Source organism: Watersipora subatra, chromosome 7 (assembly GCF_963576615.1).
Source record: "Watersipora subatra chromosome 7, tzWatSuba1.1, whole genome shotgun sequence".
Lineage (NCBI taxonomy): Eukaryota > Metazoa > Bryozoa > Gymnolaemata > Cheilostomatida > Watersiporidae > Watersipora > Watersipora subatra.
The window spans coordinates 46,497,807-46,516,556 of record NC_088714.1 but is presented as its reverse complement, the minus strand read 5'-3'; the positions used below and the strand labels follow the sequence as shown (position 1 = coordinate 46,516,556).

Genomic DNA, 18,750 nt, shown 5'->3' with positions numbered 1-18,750 from the left:
GTTTATTTCCCCTAAATAAACCTCCTCCTGAACCTCAGTTTCATCTTCTTTTAGAGCATTTATTTCTGCTCTTCCTCTGCACTGTCTGGCAAAGTGGTTAAATTTATCACAGTTTCTGCATTTTTGACCCATAGCGGGGCACCTTACTTGCTTGCTATGATTCCTTCCACATCAGCCACAAAAGCCTCCACCAACTGTTTTTATTGCTGGTTTGGTTTTCCAGCTTTTCCTTTCACTCCTTACTACCTCAATATCTCCATCCTTGATTTCCTGCTTTTCTTGCTGTGGGGTGGCAGTCACATTTTTGAACTTGACTGCCATTTCTTGCACTCGAATTGCCTTGACAACGTACTCTAAAGTGAGCTTCTCATCAGGCTCTCTCATTAGCTTATCACGAAGCTTCACATCATCCATTCCAAAGAGTAGTTTATCTCTGATGAGTAAATCCCTCTGTGTTTCAAACTTACACCCTTCAGCTAGCCTCTTCAGCCTCATAAGATATACATCACATGACTCACCTGACTAAGTGCAGCCGTGGAATTGAAATCTATTCACTATAGTTCCGGACCTTGGGTTGCAATAATCTTGAAATTTCTTTAACACGTCATTTAACTTCCTCCCCTCTGTTCCTTCTTCTATCTCATGAATCAGACCATTTTCATCAGAGTCAGTTGTAAATTCCAGCTGTGAATATACTTCCCTTACATCTTCACCTCCTACATGTCTGAACAAGGCAAGCTTCCTTTTTTCTGCAGCCTTGCTTGTTGCCACCAAATCTATGGCCAGCAAATAATCTTCAAATGATCTGGACCATTTTCTCCACTCTTCAGAGATATCATCAGCCCTCAGATCTAAGCCGTGTGGAGGCGAAACACCTTGCATGACACCCAGGAACAAGTTTAGACTGCTGCCACCATGTTGTATTACACAGATGGAGAGGATGGCTTGGATTATAACGAGAACGATATAAGATCGTTTTTCTTCAATTTTGTATTTAACCGAAAACGCATGGTCATCCCCAGACATAAATATAATGTGCTCATTAAATGCAAGAGTTGTCTACTCTTAATGAAAACATAAACATGAGAGGATAACTCGCACTTGTACTAATATCATTACAACACCCACGACCAAACAAGAGTGAAGCGATTGATTGAGAGATTTATGATAAATGCACATGTGCACACAACTCCCGAAAAATTATTCGTTAACGGCCGTCATCAAACCCTTGCAACGAAATCCTATCAACAAATTTAACTATTTTTCAGTAAAGTCGTTTAAGTATAATAATGATACAAAACGCATATAAACCTATTTAAATATGTTACCAAGCCTTTGAAAGGTTACCGCAAATTCCTAAAACTAACCCATCTGATCGGATTATACATAAATAGACAGATTTATTAGGACGAAAATCGTCACAAAACGCCTGAAAAGCTTGGTTTAATAAAAGTTAAGACCGGAAATTGACACGCCGAGCGAAAGAGAATAGAACGATAAAGTCTTGCGCATTTCACGAAAAAAACTTGCACTTTTCACCAGTCTATAGCATTGTCGAATTACCGAAGGTTTCGGCAATTAACATAGGAGTACAGAAATCGTTTCATTCTTGCCGATTTCAATTTTTTCATTTTCAATTTCATTTGCCGACACATTTGAGTACTTTCGTATTCTAACTGATGTCCAACGCAGTATAAGTAAAGGAAATGATGATGATATTTTTTAACGGTTCTTATGAGATTATTACAATAATTAATTATAAGTTTGGATGACTACAGAACAATGACTACGTAGTACAGATTTTCTAAAAATCTAACGCAGTGTAAGTAAAGGGAAAGACGATGATATTTTTTCTAACGGTTCTAATGAGATTATTACAATAGTTAATTATAGGTTTGGATGACTACAGAACAATGGCTACGTAGTACAGATTATGTAAAAATCTATATAAATATCACAACTTCGTGATATTGTTAGCTATGACGTTTTGAAATGTAAACAAAATTGTGCATTGGTTTTATATTAGTACTATATTAGTAATATTGGTTATTCTAATAATATCAGTGCATTTTACTTCTAATATTGGCCAATATTGCATTTATCTTTCTGCAGGAGGAGAGATATAAACATACAATCTTTTCCTTTCATTATTGCTATTTGTTGTATATAATAACACCCACACCCAGTACATTACAGCTACCATTGCAGTTATCCTATTTGGCTGCTAATATTTCATTTCTCAGCCATCAGTACCCTTTCTTTTTTCCAATATCACTATGGTCGTGGGCTGTATGACAGTGGAATTTCTAGTCTAAAATTACATCATCTCATCTAAAAATTGTTTCATTCAACCTGTTTAAAAATCATGTTCAACCATTGAAAATTGTTTCTGCTAATCTAAAAGTTGCTTCAGCCCATTTGAAAGCATTTTTTCTTGTTGAAGCAGCAGAACCACTTACCAAACCTTCAATTATAAACACAGCTGTACTCAGACATGTGTCGCTGGGCAAGATCTGTTGGTTTCTGAGGGTTTACATGTTTACCATTTTAATTTTAGACAACGCATGCCTCAGAGATCCCTCTTCAAGATGGCCGACTCATCTAGCCACGTGTCCAGCAATTATGAAAAACACAAAGGAAACCACACAGTAGACAAAGCTAAAGACGACTTCGCACAGAGTCGAAAAGACAATTCCCCATCCCAGAAGGAAAATGCAGTGAAAAGAGAAGGAGAGGAACTAGAAGCAGCGATCAATCTGAGCAAGCAAGAAGGTATTTCAGGTAAATATCTTGTATACTGCCAACAATATGAGGGGAATGCTTAACTGCCATAACCTAATGACTGCAGCTTCACTTGGTGTGTACTTGTGTGCAATTCTTTTGCATTGCTTATGGTACTATTTCCATATGCTTCTCCGGTAAGAATAATTACGTAAATGAATCTAACTTTTATTTTTGTCAGTTTCGTCATCTATTGACCAGATGACCTTAGCTATAAAATTGTTACATTTCCGCCGGTCAAAATTCCTTCATTTTTAGGTAAAGAAAATTTTAGAAAATATGTGTATGTTGATCTGTGTCATCTTGGGTCTGAACCCAAACATTAGCTGTCCAAATAGTAGTGTCCACGTTTCAATTTCATTTGAGAATTTTATATGACACAGACCTTGACCTGCCAATTCTATGTACCTCGCTATTCAACAATGTTTCATGACTGTCAAAAAGTTGTAGTAGCTAGTCCATTTTGTGCCTTTAAATATAGACATATATTATATATAGACATATATATTATCAGAATGTATCTGTATTTTTTATCATTTCACGATTGTTTTTGATGTTTGAGGTGACCTGACTGCCAGGATGTTTCAAGAGTAAAATTGACAAAACCTAATTGCAGTTTACGGTGCGTTTACACCATGACAATTTGTCGAAGTGGCTTCAACACCATCAAGTCGAAATGGTGTAAAACGCAAATCGGTTGTAAAAACTGTTTTGTCTCAGATACCGTTACGAGATCTATAAAATGCTGCATATTATGCTTGTCCGTTTTTGATAGCTATCATAGACGGAGTACAACAAGAAATTGACCAATCATATCTCGCGGTAGTGCAAAAATTACAAGCCTAAAAAAATGGTGGTGTATCCTGTTCTACAGGATCAGTTTAAAATGACATTGAAATCGATAAACTCTGAGCAACTGATTACTGAGTTGCAGCCACAATTTTTTATCTGGAACCACACACATTCAAATCATTTGTCTTGTTTAATCATTGCAAAAACCTCTGTTAGATAAACTAAATTATTACTATTATAATATTTTTACTAATTATAAAAATTAGCATGTATATGAGTATGTATAGGACTGTGCCTGCTAGAAAATTGCTTGGGTTTTAGAGTTGTATCACCATGAAAATATGTCATGGAAAGGCAACTGCTAATTGTAAAATTGGTCAGTACGATAACTACAATGTAGGCTATATACACACTTGTACCTCAGATGGAAATAAGTGGTGATATAATATGCAGCCTCTGAATTTCAGCTTTTCATAGATAGTCATCATGTTCAGTAATTCTGGTTTCTCAGATAAAAGATCAAAGCTAGACAGTAGTCTTTACAAGTCTGATATGACCGAGGAGGAACAATTAGAGTTGGCTCTCAAGAGAAGCCTCGAGGAGAGCCAACTCGCAGCGTCTCACTTTTCTCAACGAAAACTTGATCCCTTCCTTTGTCAACGCTCTCCTCAAAACGGCAGACCGCTGGCTGCTCTTAGCTCCAACCATCAGCTAACAGGACTGAAAGGAGGGTGTCTCTCTTATGATGACAAGGTCCATCCCAAGCTGACCAACTCACCCATAGTCACAGAGGATGAAGGACTGTTTGGTTCAACAGACAGTGAGGCAAGCTTTACACCAGATGTAAGACAGGATAACGAGGCTAGCTTTACGCGAGTGAGAGAGATGAAACCATCACATATCCAGGGTACTGAGGCTAGCTTCGCAAAAGTACAAAACATGAAATCATCTCATGGTCAGGATGCTGATTCAAGTTTCACACGAGTGCGAGAGATAAAATCCTCACATAGCCAGGAGATGACAAACAAACTGAAGACTGATTCAGACTCGCCAAAGAGGAGGCATTCTATGTCACAAAAGGATCAGCACCACTCCGGTTCTGATGGTAAGGATGGTGTTAACGGACTACATATCTGATATTGTCAGCATATACACTGTACTTCTAGGACTCCTGTTACCGGTAGTTATGGCTTCTTCGCTGAAATTGTTTGTTACATTCTTTTATCATTATATTTTTATTACTCTATCTAGTCGTTATATTAGTGTAACTGTCTACAGAAAAAGAAAATGTGCATCCAGAAGCAGACAGAGAGTCAGTAGATGAAGGCAGCGCTACTAAACTGATGCGTTCAGGAGAAGAATACCGACAGCTTAGGGCACACAATAAGGTAGGTTGGTTTATTTCTTTAGAGTTACACCTTCACGATACGGCGATTCAATTGATTGGTAGCCATTTTTAAGGTAGACGATTTGAAAGTCGCCACCATTTAAAGAGATATCTATTGCCAATCATATAACGATATAATCATGTAATGGCGATTTATCTCAGACCTAATGATATATAGAGTGAGTGATATGGGAACTAAAAATCACGGGCCTTCTAGTCATATAGCAAACTCATTCCATGGCCTTCCACGCACACAGGCATCGGATGAAATGAAACTGCTTTTTAAGTTGAAATGTACAAATAATTAATAACAGAAATTTACAAGTTTTTTTACATCTTAATCTTGTGATATATTGCGAATCGCCTAATTGCAATATCAAACTCTGGTGATATTTGAAAATTAGGAAGCTCTAATTATATACCTTATACATGTAGGTTATATCTTAAACTAAAAATATATACCGTACTTTTCCGACTATTAGCCGCTACTTTTTTCTGATGATTTGAGCCATGCGGCTTATATAAGGGTGCGGCTATTCTGTGGCTTTTTCTTTCACCGCTAGGGCGCATTAACCAGAATCTCTGGTTAGTGCGGCGCGTCTAGGGGTGAAAGAAAATACGAAACAATGCCTAATGGTACTGTTCCGTTAGACACTAGGTTAAAAAGCGTCGATTAATACACGACGCATGCCGTTAGGCACTGTTTCGTTTTAAACAGCAAAGTTGCTGCCGCGTTAAAAAGCACCGTCCTAAGTTCTGCGGCCTATACAAAGGTGCGGCCTATGTATTGTTTTATTATCGGTTTTTAGAAAATAAAGCAGATGCGGCTTATATAGGGGTGCAGCTTATATAGGGGTGCGGTTTATAGTCCGAAAAGTGCGGTAGTGTTGAGTATGCAAAGTGTATATATATAGCTTGTTGCTGTAGTCAGTGTACTGCCAATCCGTAATATACATAACTTTTAAGGAATGCATGTGATCAACTCAGTCAAAATGTGTTATTACGAGTGCTAGGTATAAGCTTTTAACAATCTTCATAATACAGGCTCTAGTTTTGTTTCAAACGAATGTTTCAGACTTGGTAAATGTCAATTACCAGTGTCTTGCATATCAATATATATAATTGTAAGTAACAGTTATGAAATGATGGTAAGTTCTGGTTCGCTCCTCGTATTTTCCTCCAATCAAAATATAGCAAATAATCTGACAAACTTAAACTTAAATTTTATTTTCTTCTAGTTTTTTCACATATTAGTCGCAATCATGGACCTCAGGCTATATCTTTTGTCAGCGATGGCAGTATTGTGATCTATTGCCTTTCCTTTTAAATCCTTCATAGTAATAATCAGCTGAGGTGGCTTTTTAAGTATTCTGTTATAATTAGCGGATATTGTTATAGTTGGCGAATATTTGTATTTAATGTGGAAGCACATATGTTAAATGGTTGTTATAGTATTAATAGACGTATGATTACAAAATATATAAACTCAGGACAGCTGTATCCTAGAGAGCTGTTAGTTTACTTGACTAATATTAAGTTGTGTAACATTGGCCGACTATGAATTGTTTGTTTCAAATAAAGAAAATAGTTTAACTAAAATAAGAATTCCTCAAAACTATCTCTTCGCAACTGAACATTAAAATATGTCAGGTATTTGTCATATTGTCATATTTTAATGTTCAGTTGCGAAGAGATATTTTTGAGCAATTCTTATTTTAGTTAAATTATTTTCTTTATTTGAAACAAATGATTCTGTCTCAAAGATAGTGGGACAGAGAATAGTGGGGAGAATCTAAAGTTGTTTGTTGATGGGAACTATGATTTAGCAAATGAAGTTCAGGAAAGAATATTATTCTTAGTGGTTTTTGCACAGTACGCTGTAATAAGTGAAACTGTCCGCTCCTACAGGCTCTATATTGATAGTCCTGTTCGTGTCAAGGCTGGAAATAAGTTAATATAGTATCACTTTTTAGGGGCCATTTACAGCTAAAATGACTCAAGATAAACATAGTTTGCCCTTATAATTCGTGAGACATTTTTATAACTAACGATTTCAAATGCAGTAGCTATCAACCTCATTTATGACATATGTCTAGTCAGAGGTCATTGCATGCGTTTCGACTTTGCCCTAGTTGAGAGTATTGCTAATATATAAATAGTCATACTTGGCAAGGTTTGCAAAGGTACCATATAAGTTCAGACTGGATATTATGCAATAAATTATTTATGGATTAAATGGCATTAAGTTATCCTGAGTGTGTGGACATTAACAACATACATTAATGTTAACGCTGATGGTGGATGCATCTCTTTATAGCGTGTAATAACCACTATGTGAGTAGTGTGTGTGTGTTAACTGCTAGACTAGAACAGTGGCGTGTTACACACATTTTCTATCTGTTGGTTTTTATTATAGCAAAGGCTCCTCCAAATGCCTCTCGCTTACAATTGAAAATATTTATATATAAATTTTTTTGTTAATTTCATTATCATGATGACGTTGATATCAATTCCATTTAGAGATTATCATAGTGTACACTTTCAGAATCTGAGCATACCCGTAAAGCGTGGTGCGTAACTGCAATTGTATTTTTTCTTTTAAGGTAAAATTTTATTTTTTTGTTTTCATTCTTGCCAAATTGGCTTGGTTGCAGAAGGCTTTGAAGCAGGTTTTATAATCTGCCTGTAGCCTACCGCATATTGCAGTGGGCTTTGAAATATGCAGTCACTTATTGATATAATAACCTTTAAATTTGCATATCGAAACTGTTAATTTGTGTTTGTTTATTAAATAGCTGTACATCTCCTCCCAACAAGGAGATTTAACAATTTTTGTGGAATCTGCTGCCAGAACATAATGATGAAGCAATTACTTTATCACCAGTAAATTAAACGATGTTCTTGACAAACGTCATCTTATTTATTGCAATGTAATTGAGCATATGATGCTATTAGGCATTATGACACTCTGGTTTATCTGAGTGCCATAATGCCTCATGAGATCTGCCTATCTGACTGTGGAGATGTATCAATTTGCGGTACTCATCAAAAATTGTGTATTTCATCAATATCTATCTACCTTCTAGTATATTACAATTATTAGAAGCAAATAATGATTTCCACTATATCGATGAGTAGAACCACCATACATTTTATATACAGTTATATATATATATATGTTTTTACTTTTTTCTTGAATTGCAAGCTGGATTATTATTGGAGAATCTATTATATTATTAAATATTATTAGGGAAGGCAGAAATCACTTGTTCTGGTGTAATTCAAATGTTTTGGATTATAGATTTATTTCTAATTGATCTAGGCGGCTTGGCGCAACCTTGCGTTGGTTCAGGATGCGTGTCATATCCAATTTAGTGCAAAGTCGTTAACAAAAGATCGACATAGTTCTTGATGAAATAATCGTTAGATTTGTTTGTTTACGAGACTCAGGATTTGTGTTGTAACAAAGTGTAATTAGAAGAAACAAAGAGATTCGTTCTTTACCTGCATCATTACCCCGTGTTCAGCTGAGGCAACACCTGACACGCATGCGGACCTGTTGTCTGCATTATTAGTTATGTAAAATACTTCATTTGCATAATATTAATAACTCATTATCATGCTCAACTCCAGTCGTCTTGTCAGGTCATCTTCCCATGAAGCTAGCACCATTTTGAACTTATAGGCCTCCCTCAGTATTGAGTCATTTTTAATCTATGCGTTTAGGCAGGCCTACAACATGGGAAAATAAACCGGTGCCTTATTTCTCTGTTCCTTTCACACCAACCGTTAATCCTGAATTGAGAAACCTCAGCTTTGGTAAGAGAGTGATTTTAGTTTGATTTTTATGTTTGGGCATCAGCCAAACCGCTCCCTCGTGATAGAAATCCAAGATATGCTCTCACCATTGTGATGTTTTATATCTGGTTATCAAGCAAATCATATTTGATCAGCAATTATGTCTTTAGCTTATTGGTGGATTAGCTGATAGTAATCCTCATCTCTGATTGGTCTATTTCAGCAGTTTTCTTAAACATGGGAGCATCTTAAGCTTGTCCTTCTTCAAAACCAAACCTAATAACTATACAATAAATGTGGTAATATTAGTTTATATCTTTTTTCTTATCACTTTCACTTGGTTTAGGCCTGTGATTACAGTAATTTTATATTAGGTTAAGGAGATCGGTCTGCTTCAACGTTAATGTAAATCGATATGGTTCACAATTTTTGTTCCATAGTTACAAAAAATTTGTATATATCTAAAATAAAGTACAACAAAAATATATCTTTACTATAATAAGAGCTGCGCCTGTTCATCCGTTTGTCCGAAGCCAAAGTTAAAGGTTAGGGTAAAACAGATTTCAGCTCGTGAAATTCAGATCGGTAGGACGTCACTCTAACACTTGTACCTTTTTGAATAAATGTACAGCTACTTATTTTCTGTGCTTTATCATCACCGCTGATGATCTCTCACGGCACATTAGACTACAAGAGTACCAGTATATATATAATAGAGATACCCCTATATGTGGTTCTCTCTCTCTCAAGTGCGGCTAGAGAGAAAATATATGTTTTAAGCCAACTATGGGATTATTGTCATTAAAATAAATTTGAGAACGTTCACTGATTTGGCGCTTTACGTTATATGGAGTTTCTTATGTAGTATGAAGCAAACACTTTACATAAATTCTTTGCGTTCGGATTTTTCGTAAAAGGAGGTTTCCATTCTAGGAGTGTCTGCTGGCGTTGTTGTTTTAATTTTGTGAAAAGAAACCAAACGTTTAGCTGCCCACAAACACGTTTAAGAGAGTGTAAGTGATATGAGAGGAACATTGTTATGTGAGACTATAAGTGATATGACATAATTAATAGAATTCGTGCAACCTTCACCATGGTTAAAAGTATTAAACAGAAATTCTTTGAGCTTTAGAAATTATAGTTTTACTAAAAATTATGTAGTGAATAATTTCTGTTGTAATTAAGTTGAGTTGTTCACAGTTTATGTTGTAGAGATGGTACACTTCCGTTTTTACGATGTCATTTTTAGAGCTTTGCAATTCCCAAAAATCACCAGACAATTCGAGGTTGTAAATTTGCAATATCAAATCGCGATATTATGTTAAAAAAAACACTTGTAAAATCTTAACTCAAAGAGAAAGTGTTTTGTGTTTGTAATAATTAGAAACATTTATTTCATGGCTGCCCGTGTGTGGAAGGCAGAGGAATAAGCTTATTATAAAACTAACCCGTGTGTTTCAGTTCCAGTATCGCTCACTCTGAATTTATTTCACTCTGTCAGGTGTGAAATAAATCGCCATTATATTGTTTATACGACTGGCAATATCTCTTTAAATGGTGGCAATTTTCAAACCATCTACCTTCAAAATCTAAATCAAACAATTATATCACCATATCATGAAGCTAGTTATTTTTGATAAGCATGTTGAACTAATTTTTATAAGTCATTCTGTTTGTACCATTTCAACCTAGTAATCTCCCAGGGTTAGACACGGTGCATGGAATTGACAAAAAATTAATGCTGTGTAGCAATTTTCATCAGCCTTTTTTCTTCACTTCATTTTTTATTTATTAAGTCAATCGTCCTCTCTTGGCTGCTGTCCTAAAATACATTTTGATGAAATCTGGTTTGATATGATAAGTAGTGTTAGTACAAACCGAATCCTACCCTCTTCTGTCACGTAGTTTCTAAGCAACAAAAACTTACAGGAGATTAAACTACAGAAAAACTACAATTTTGTGTCCGGCTCTGAAGTTGAAAAAACATTCTGTATCACTTGCAGGGTCACTTTTTGTTTCAAGGTACATTTTTTGCACCCGAGTTTGGCACTCGTTGCTTATACTGTCAATGAGTTGTATAGGCTGACCTAAGATAAACCCAAACGCAGGAAATAACCTTGGACAAGGGCAGATAAATAATAAATGTTACAAAAAGTTGTAAGATCAATAAGCCTAGTTAGGCCTGTATCCTTGAACGCAAAGAAATCAATTTCACCTCATGATATTAATGATAGCTTTCTTTCAACTTTCAAATTACTTGCATGAGAGCTTATTCATTGTTTCTCAAAACCTGTCAGCTTTGCACTTTTCATCTACAATGTAATAATCGATTGCAGGAACATTTACGCTGAGGGATTTTACGTTATACAAAGTGCAAAATATATGTAGGTAGCCTAATACACTCCAAAATCGTTAAAACTCACCCTTTCTGCCCTTCCAAATGAAAAGACCAAACATAACTTCCTAATTTAATGACTGTACAGTAACAGAGGTATTATTGATTTGTATTGACAACTTTTCTCTTTTTTCATATCACTTTCACTTGATTTAGGGTCCATCATTACGATGCTTTTATGTTAAACCATAACTGTCACGAACAACTTTTATTGTATTTACTAGGTAAATCAGACACGCTGATTCCAATTTTGTACTCAAAATAAAGATTAGTCCACTAACCTTCAAAGTCATTTAGGCTTTTTTAAAGCGTTTCAATATCCGTTTCGAAAACAACACAATCGGCATTACAAGCTCCGCCCATAAATATGTGACGAAACCTAGCTTTTTCAGAAACGGAAGTTAGGAAAGTTTAGTCCGATTTAGAATAATAGAGATGGGTGTCTTAAAACCCATTATTATCTAAATCCAGCCTGTAAAATAGTTTCAGTTTTTTATGAAAGGGATATAAACTATTTAAAATTGCTCGCAGCTTGTTACATGACGTTTAAATGGGCTGGACGCTGAGAAAAACGAGCTCAAAAAGCGCGGTTTTATCACGAGCTAGCGTTGTTATCGCGCTTTTTAAATATGCAATGCTAAATAGCTCATCTACCTTTCAGAAAAGACTGATATTATTTTTAAAGCTGGATTTAGATATTAATAGATTTTAAAACACCCATCTCTATTATTCTAAATCGGTCTAAACATATCTACGTAATTTCTGTTCCTAAAAAGCTAGGTTACGTCAAGTATTTATGGGCGGAGCTTGTTATGCCGATCGTGTTGTTTTCGAGACCGATATTAAAACGCTATAAAAAATCCTTTATTACTCTGAAAGTTAGTGGCCTAATCTTTATTTTAATTACAAAATCGGAATCAGCATGTCTGATTTACTTAGTAAATACGATAAAAGTTGTTCGTGGCAGTTATGGTTTAAGAAGCGCACAGATTCCCTGTCAATATAAATTTACTTTGTTCACATTTTTTCTCCACAGCTAGGTCTATACTACGTACAAAAAATATTGTTTGTTTAAATTAAAGTAAAATATATTTGCGTAATACGTATCTCTATACATCATTTTCCCCAAGGACAGCAAGAGAGAAAATGATATTTTTAAGGCTAACGGGGGACTCTTGTTATTCCAATCGGTTTTGATAACTTGCTCTGACTCGACGCTTTCCATTGTATGGAGTTTTTTACATAATGCGCCAAAACTTCCCTAAATTCTTTATGTTAAATGGAATTTATGGAAAAAGAGGATCAACTTATCGGGCTGTATACTGTACGTAGACGTTTGCCTATTGATGTAATTCGTAACCATGCAGATATTGATATCTTGGGGAGCCACTGAGTGCTCATTGTAAGAAGAAATCTGTTCTGAAGTGCTTCTGGGGCAAGCAGATCATCTTGTGTAAGCTCACTAGTGGGTACTATATGAGAGAAAAGAAAAATTGTTATTGGCTTTTTCTTCTGTTCATATGACAGCTTTGTCATAACTGCATGCCAGTTTTTCATCATAATCTCCATTGAACCAAAAACAACGCTAACTTACTATAATAAACAATAAGCTAACGGATATTGACCTATATGACCAGAATAGCAATTCAGTCATTCAAGCTGCTCACCCTTAAATTTAATAGTGGCCCATTCTAAATGTATCTTAATTTGTTGTGCGGACCTTCATCTGCTATCTGGTGTAAAATTTACCAGGTCTTATAGTAAGCATTTCTTTTTGCGTCTAATCACACCTGTAACTTTCATGTGAGAGTTACTTGATAACCAGATTTTCTGACAAGCCTTTCTGTATTGAAAGCTTTCTAAAGACGAAAATTGGATAACAGTATTCTACTGATGTCAGCAGTCGGCAGCATTCAATCTGTTTAGCTTAACAATCTTGTTTGTCATAATTCTTATTTTTACACTCAACTGATGACTGCAGTACCAGCGTTTGAAGTCTTTTCAACTTTCTGTAGCTTAGTTGTCATGGTTATCGTGGTTATCATGGACCCAATGAGATAATTTGTCATGCATTTCAGATATTGTCACCTGGAGACTACGATTACACTAAATATTTGTTTTTCAGAAATTCCATAAAAGGTCGGTGTGTTGCTGTAAAAATGCTTGTGGAATCTCACAATAGGTTGCCTTTACATAAGTTCTGTCACATTGGCAGCACTTATCTTTGGTGGCAGATCAAGTTGCAGCTGTAAAATTTTCATTTTTTAAACAACCCTAAAGGTTGACTTGCAACAAAATTCACATTACCGTTATTTGGTATCAAAAGATTCACCACATTTTACTTTGCTGTGTTGTAGGTGCAAAATATGTAGAAATGTGGGCCGGTTTTTTAACTGTTCATTTTTGAGCTTTTAAGAGCTTGTAATCACGTTTCCACATATTTTGCACCTACAACACAGCAGTGTAAGACATGGTGAACCTTTTGATACCAAATAACTGTAATATAAATTTTGTTGTAAGTCAATCTTTAAAGGTTGACTTGCAACAAAATTCACATTACCGTTATTTGATATGAAAAGATTCACCATGTCTTACTCTGCAGTTGTTTTGTAGGTGCAAAATATGTGGAAAGGTGATTACAAGCTCTTAAAAGCTCAAAAACGAACAGAAAATCGCAGCCACACAAGACCGTCGTAGTTTGGATTCCCTTTCCAAAACGGCTCAAATGTGATGTAGTTATGAGAGATGGTTTCTGTTTTCACTTTCATGCAACCTTATTCGTCGAAATATTTTCACAAATATACTTCACGCATTCAATAAAACTATGTCCATTGTTCTTACGCATCTGTTTTATCATCATCGTAATGCTGTCACTTTTAGCACTGATATCTTATAACTTACCGTAAAAATTCGTTTAATTTTTTAGCCTTAGCTTGAAGGAGTACATATCATTGTCTGATAATCATGACGAGCCTGTTGGTCACTTGTGATAATCGAAAAGTGCTGCAGAAATTATTTGCGAAGTATTGGGTCACATGATCAGATTACGACTAGATGATTAGACCAGGCCGAAACAAAACTGTAAAGTAGCGAGCACCTATATTTGATACGAGGTCTTCGGTAAAACCCAAAGTGTTTGTCATAAACTAGTACTACGATAAGTTTTATATTGAGCTTTGTATTGGCCTTTCAATTCACGTGAGAACATACGTGGTAAGACGATAACCAAATTTCGTGGTTACATCATCGAAATAAAGAGATTCCAATCTACGGCGCCTTTTTCGTTTTTGAGCATTTAAGAGCTTGTAATCACATTTCCACATATTTTGCACCTACAACACAACAGAGTAAGACATGGTGAATCTTTTGATACCAAATAACTGTAATGCGAATTTTGTTGCAAGTCAATCTTTAAGTTTGTTAAATCTCAGAATAACTGGTAATTTGCCTGTCACACTTGCTGCTTGCAGGATTTTTATGAAACTTTATTCCATTAAGGATGATGAAGTGAAATGTTTCAAATATCTTCTGGTTTTGAGAAGTAAAAATTAACTCATCGATCACCTTGGAGGTTTTACACCGCTCAAGTGCGTGACTTTTATACAGGGTTTAAGAATTGTCTTTACAATCACCTTATCAGCTTAGCGCTTCTTAGCGTCAACTAACTCTCATAATCCTCGGATTGAATTCTGTTGCTCTTTAAATATCAGTAGCATTTACTCTCGTGACAACGTTTCAACAAGTGTCCAATTTTGACTGTTCGGCTAAAATGCCTGGTTGTTGCTCTGTTGCCATCTGGCTGATGAACATTTTACATTGAGTTCGGTATTTCAGGAATTCCATAATTTGTTCAGTATTGGAAAATCAAATGCTTAAATAAACCATTTCTGTGTGCGGTCTTATAAATGGTCAAGTAGACTTGCTACTATTTAGACTGCGTACTGATTGGCTCTCATATATGATTCTGTTGCTCCAGCTGTAGTGATACATTCCTACCAATTTTTGTGTGCATGTCATTGGTTTTCGTATATTCAAGTCAGTGGTTCTTAACCATGGTTCGATCGAACCCTAGGTGTTCAGTGGTCAGTCTCAGAGGTTCAGTGGAGGTCAAGACACAGGCAATCAATGGTAACATCCTGCCATTGCTAAGAAAGCCCTGTAAGGGCTATCTAAATAATCTAAGGAAATTTTTATTCCATTTTTTAACAATATATATCTTTGCGAGCTATCCTTTTCGCGGATACCCGGCGTACAAATGGAGAAAAGGAACAAACTTTGCTTTGAAAATGACATCAGAGTTACACTTGCCAATGTGAAGCCACGAATTTCTGAACTAGTCTTTCAAAAGCAGCTGCAGAAGTCTCGTTACACTGATTCGCAAGGTCATGTCTCTATGAAAATATGTAATTTGCTGTGAGTTCATGCATTGCATTGGCTTCGTTCTTTGAACACAGTGATGTTAATGCGCAGTTCATTTTGTGCACCAGTAAAACAATATACCTATCTTGAATGTGAGAATAATCATATTTTATTTTTTAATGAAGAACATTGTAGTGAAAGTACATAAGAAACTGGTAGGGTTCTGTATGTCCAACAAGGTTAAGGAACATTGATGTAAGTAATTATACAATTACAACCTTTTTCTCTAAAAAGGACATAAAATTGTCAAAGTGTAAGGACACCTGGAGACTATAAGCTCATGGTTTGTGTTGACAATAGCATGCTAAAGCTATCATACATCCTGTCTAAAAACCGTCATATTTTCTGCATTAAAGATGAATTTTCACAAAATTTTAGTAGATTTTATCAATAGGTATCGGAATTTTTCTATCATTTGCAATTGTTTTTTATGTTTGAGGTGATCTGACTCTCATAATGTTTCAAGATTAAAATCGCCAAAACTTAATTGCAGTTAAAACGCTCAGATTCAAGCGAAAGTGTGAATATGACATCTATTATAGTTGCACTTTGGCAAAAAGGCTGACAGAATAGAGACATGTAATGCTGCTACTTTAATGCAATAGCTGATTTCAATAATGAGAGAGACAGGCAACCGCGCAACTATTGGTGGCATTTCGGCACGTAGTTTTCTTTTGAGTATTTTAACCACGATCAAGTTTTGTCGATTTTAAACTTGAAACACCCTGACAGTCAGATCACCTCAAACATCAAAAACAATCACAAATGATAGAAAAATACTGATACTTTCTGATAAAATCTATGAAAGTTTTGTTTAAGTTCATATTTATTATGTAAAGCCATGATTTATGTTGCCTAACAGTCAATCTTTCCTATAGTAAGTGCGGTTTCTGTCCGTCTGTCCGCGGTCAGGGTTAGAGGTTAGGATAAAAGATTCCTTTGCAAGGATTCGAACTGGTGACCCACACTCTAACACCTGCGGTAATCAACCACATTCCGGCATTTAGAATAATTTTACAAGTAGCTATTATCTTTGTTTTATCAATACACGTGATGATTTCTTTAAGCACACCAGACTGCCAGGATACTAGTATATACACATTGCCAAAAGAGTTACCCTTGAATCAGAAATATTGTTGGCAATCATATTCTTTGGTGACAGCTTGAGTTGGTGCTATCAATTTCCATAATTTTAGTGCATTATCATTTGTATGGATGATATCTGAATACATAACACTAAATTATGTTGATGATAAATTATAAATACATAAGTGTGGTTAGGAATATACTGCACGTTCTACCGGTTTATGTAAATAAAAGAGATACATGCATTTCAATATCTTGCCTGAACATAAATCACTCCAGCCAGATGTTTCTAGGAGTTATGACTTGTGGTTTAATCTAGGCGCACTTTCATTGAAAGTTTTTAATTAATGCGAAGCTCGTTAATTTTGTGCAACAAACATAATATGTCACAAGATATGTCTGATCTTGAATTATTGCTTGCAAAACAATATGTTTTTTTATAAAACAATAATACAGTAGCTGCAGTTATTTGGTTTACGTCAAAAATCTTCTCCCAAAATTCATAGAAATGTTTAAGTTAGACAATCAATTTTTTGTACTTGCATTAGAAACATAATTCATGTCTATTTTACATTAAGCTTGGTTTTTGTTGCCATAGCTCAAGCATTCCGGGTCCCAAAAGTGTGCTCTATCGCTTCTGAATTTACTTCTGATTTCAAAGGGCTACCACTATTAACATACACCATCGTATGTTTCAGCTCATGAACATTTTCAAATAAGTTGTCGAGGAAACGAGATAGTGAATTGAAGATTGTTACTACATCCTTCAATTCACTATCCCAACTCCTCAGCTCATTTCAGGAATAACTTACTGGTCAAAAAAAGAATAACACGATAATGTATTGTTTATTATGAAGTTGACTTCTATATGCAGTTGATACGTGGACAATATTAACGGATTACCAACTTTTAAAACAACTCTGTTCACTCATTAATTCCTGATTTCTGTCTTTATTTTTTTGCATGTAATGAAAAACATTTTGCTGATGACCTCCAATGCCAATAAACAGTTATGCATACAAACTATGTATTTATCACAATTCTGTCTAATTTAACTACTCATATTCCATTTGTCAGTTGCAAAACATGATAGCTGTGGTTCAGTGGCTAGTGCGCTGGCATATAATCAGTAGGTCAGTGGTTCAAATCCCAGAAGGACCATTATTGGTGTTAGAAGGATATTCAACCACAATTACTCCTCGGTCAAATCCCATGAGCAAATGGTCACAAGATATTCTGTACTATGATATACCATTTGCAGTGGCACCCCTACATGGAATAAGCCGGAAGAAGAAGTTCCAAAACAAGATAGTGTTTCTTTTGGTTAGAAAATAAGCATTGTAACCTTGTGTGACGACCTTGATGTAGCTGCTAAGAGAGGTCATAGCTAGTAGCATCACTGTTTAAATTTATCACATTTAAACTATTCTTAAGGCATCATTCTTGTAAAGTTCTGGTTACACACACATCAGCAGAGTGCATAACCGACATGTGGAGTAGTGATTGGAGTACTGACGCTGCTAAATGATACATCGTGTTGACAAACAGATTGATCAGGGAGAATTAGCCGCAGTCGTGCGAAGGCCACGACATCTTTTCTGGGTTTGCTGTTACAGTGTTCTCTCCGTTACTTCAAGGTTCAGCTTTCTGAGCTTTAGTATTTCACAGGGAAGGTTCAGCTTTCCGAGCTTTAGTATTTCACAGGGTGAAAAATATTAATCAAAAAAATTAGTAAAAATAGAAAAATTACAAAAGATTTGAAGATAAAAATAAATGGAGTTCCTTTAATCTCTTTTATACTCTGGCCTAATGAGATTCCTCTGCGAGCATTGTGATAGCAGTTGTCATGGTGTGCTGTTTTCCTGTTAAGTTTATGAAGTGTTAGTGTAAAGCCTTTGTAACACCCTTCATCATGCCTCAACCTCATGCCTTCATCCTTGGCTCTCAAAATTGTCTAATGAACCTATGAAAAAGAGGAAAATGTCATCCAATGAATAAAAAAATGACTTTATTAGATAAGATAAAGGTAGGCATTAGCTTCGAGTCAGCCACAAAAACCATGGTCTGAATATATACATAGGCCTAGTACCCA

General features: G+C 35.5%; 1 protein-coding gene across 1 annotated transcript in view; it reads left to right on the top strand.

The window, feature by feature from the left end:
* The window catches only part of LOC137400821 (ubiquitin carboxyl-terminal hydrolase 37-like), an 83,811-nt gene that overhangs the window by 45,281 nt on the left and 19,780 nt on the right, over positions 1 to 18,750 (top strand). The window contains exons 14-16 of the mRNA XM_068087160.1: positions 2,558 to 2,781; positions 4,085 to 4,678; positions 4,852 to 4,961. Of these exons, the coding sequence (XP_067943261.1) occupies positions 2,558 to 2,781; positions 4,085 to 4,678; positions 4,852 to 4,961 (928 nt within the window). The remainder of the gene's footprint in view (positions 1 to 2,557; positions 2,782 to 4,084; positions 4,679 to 4,851; positions 4,962 to 18,750) is intronic.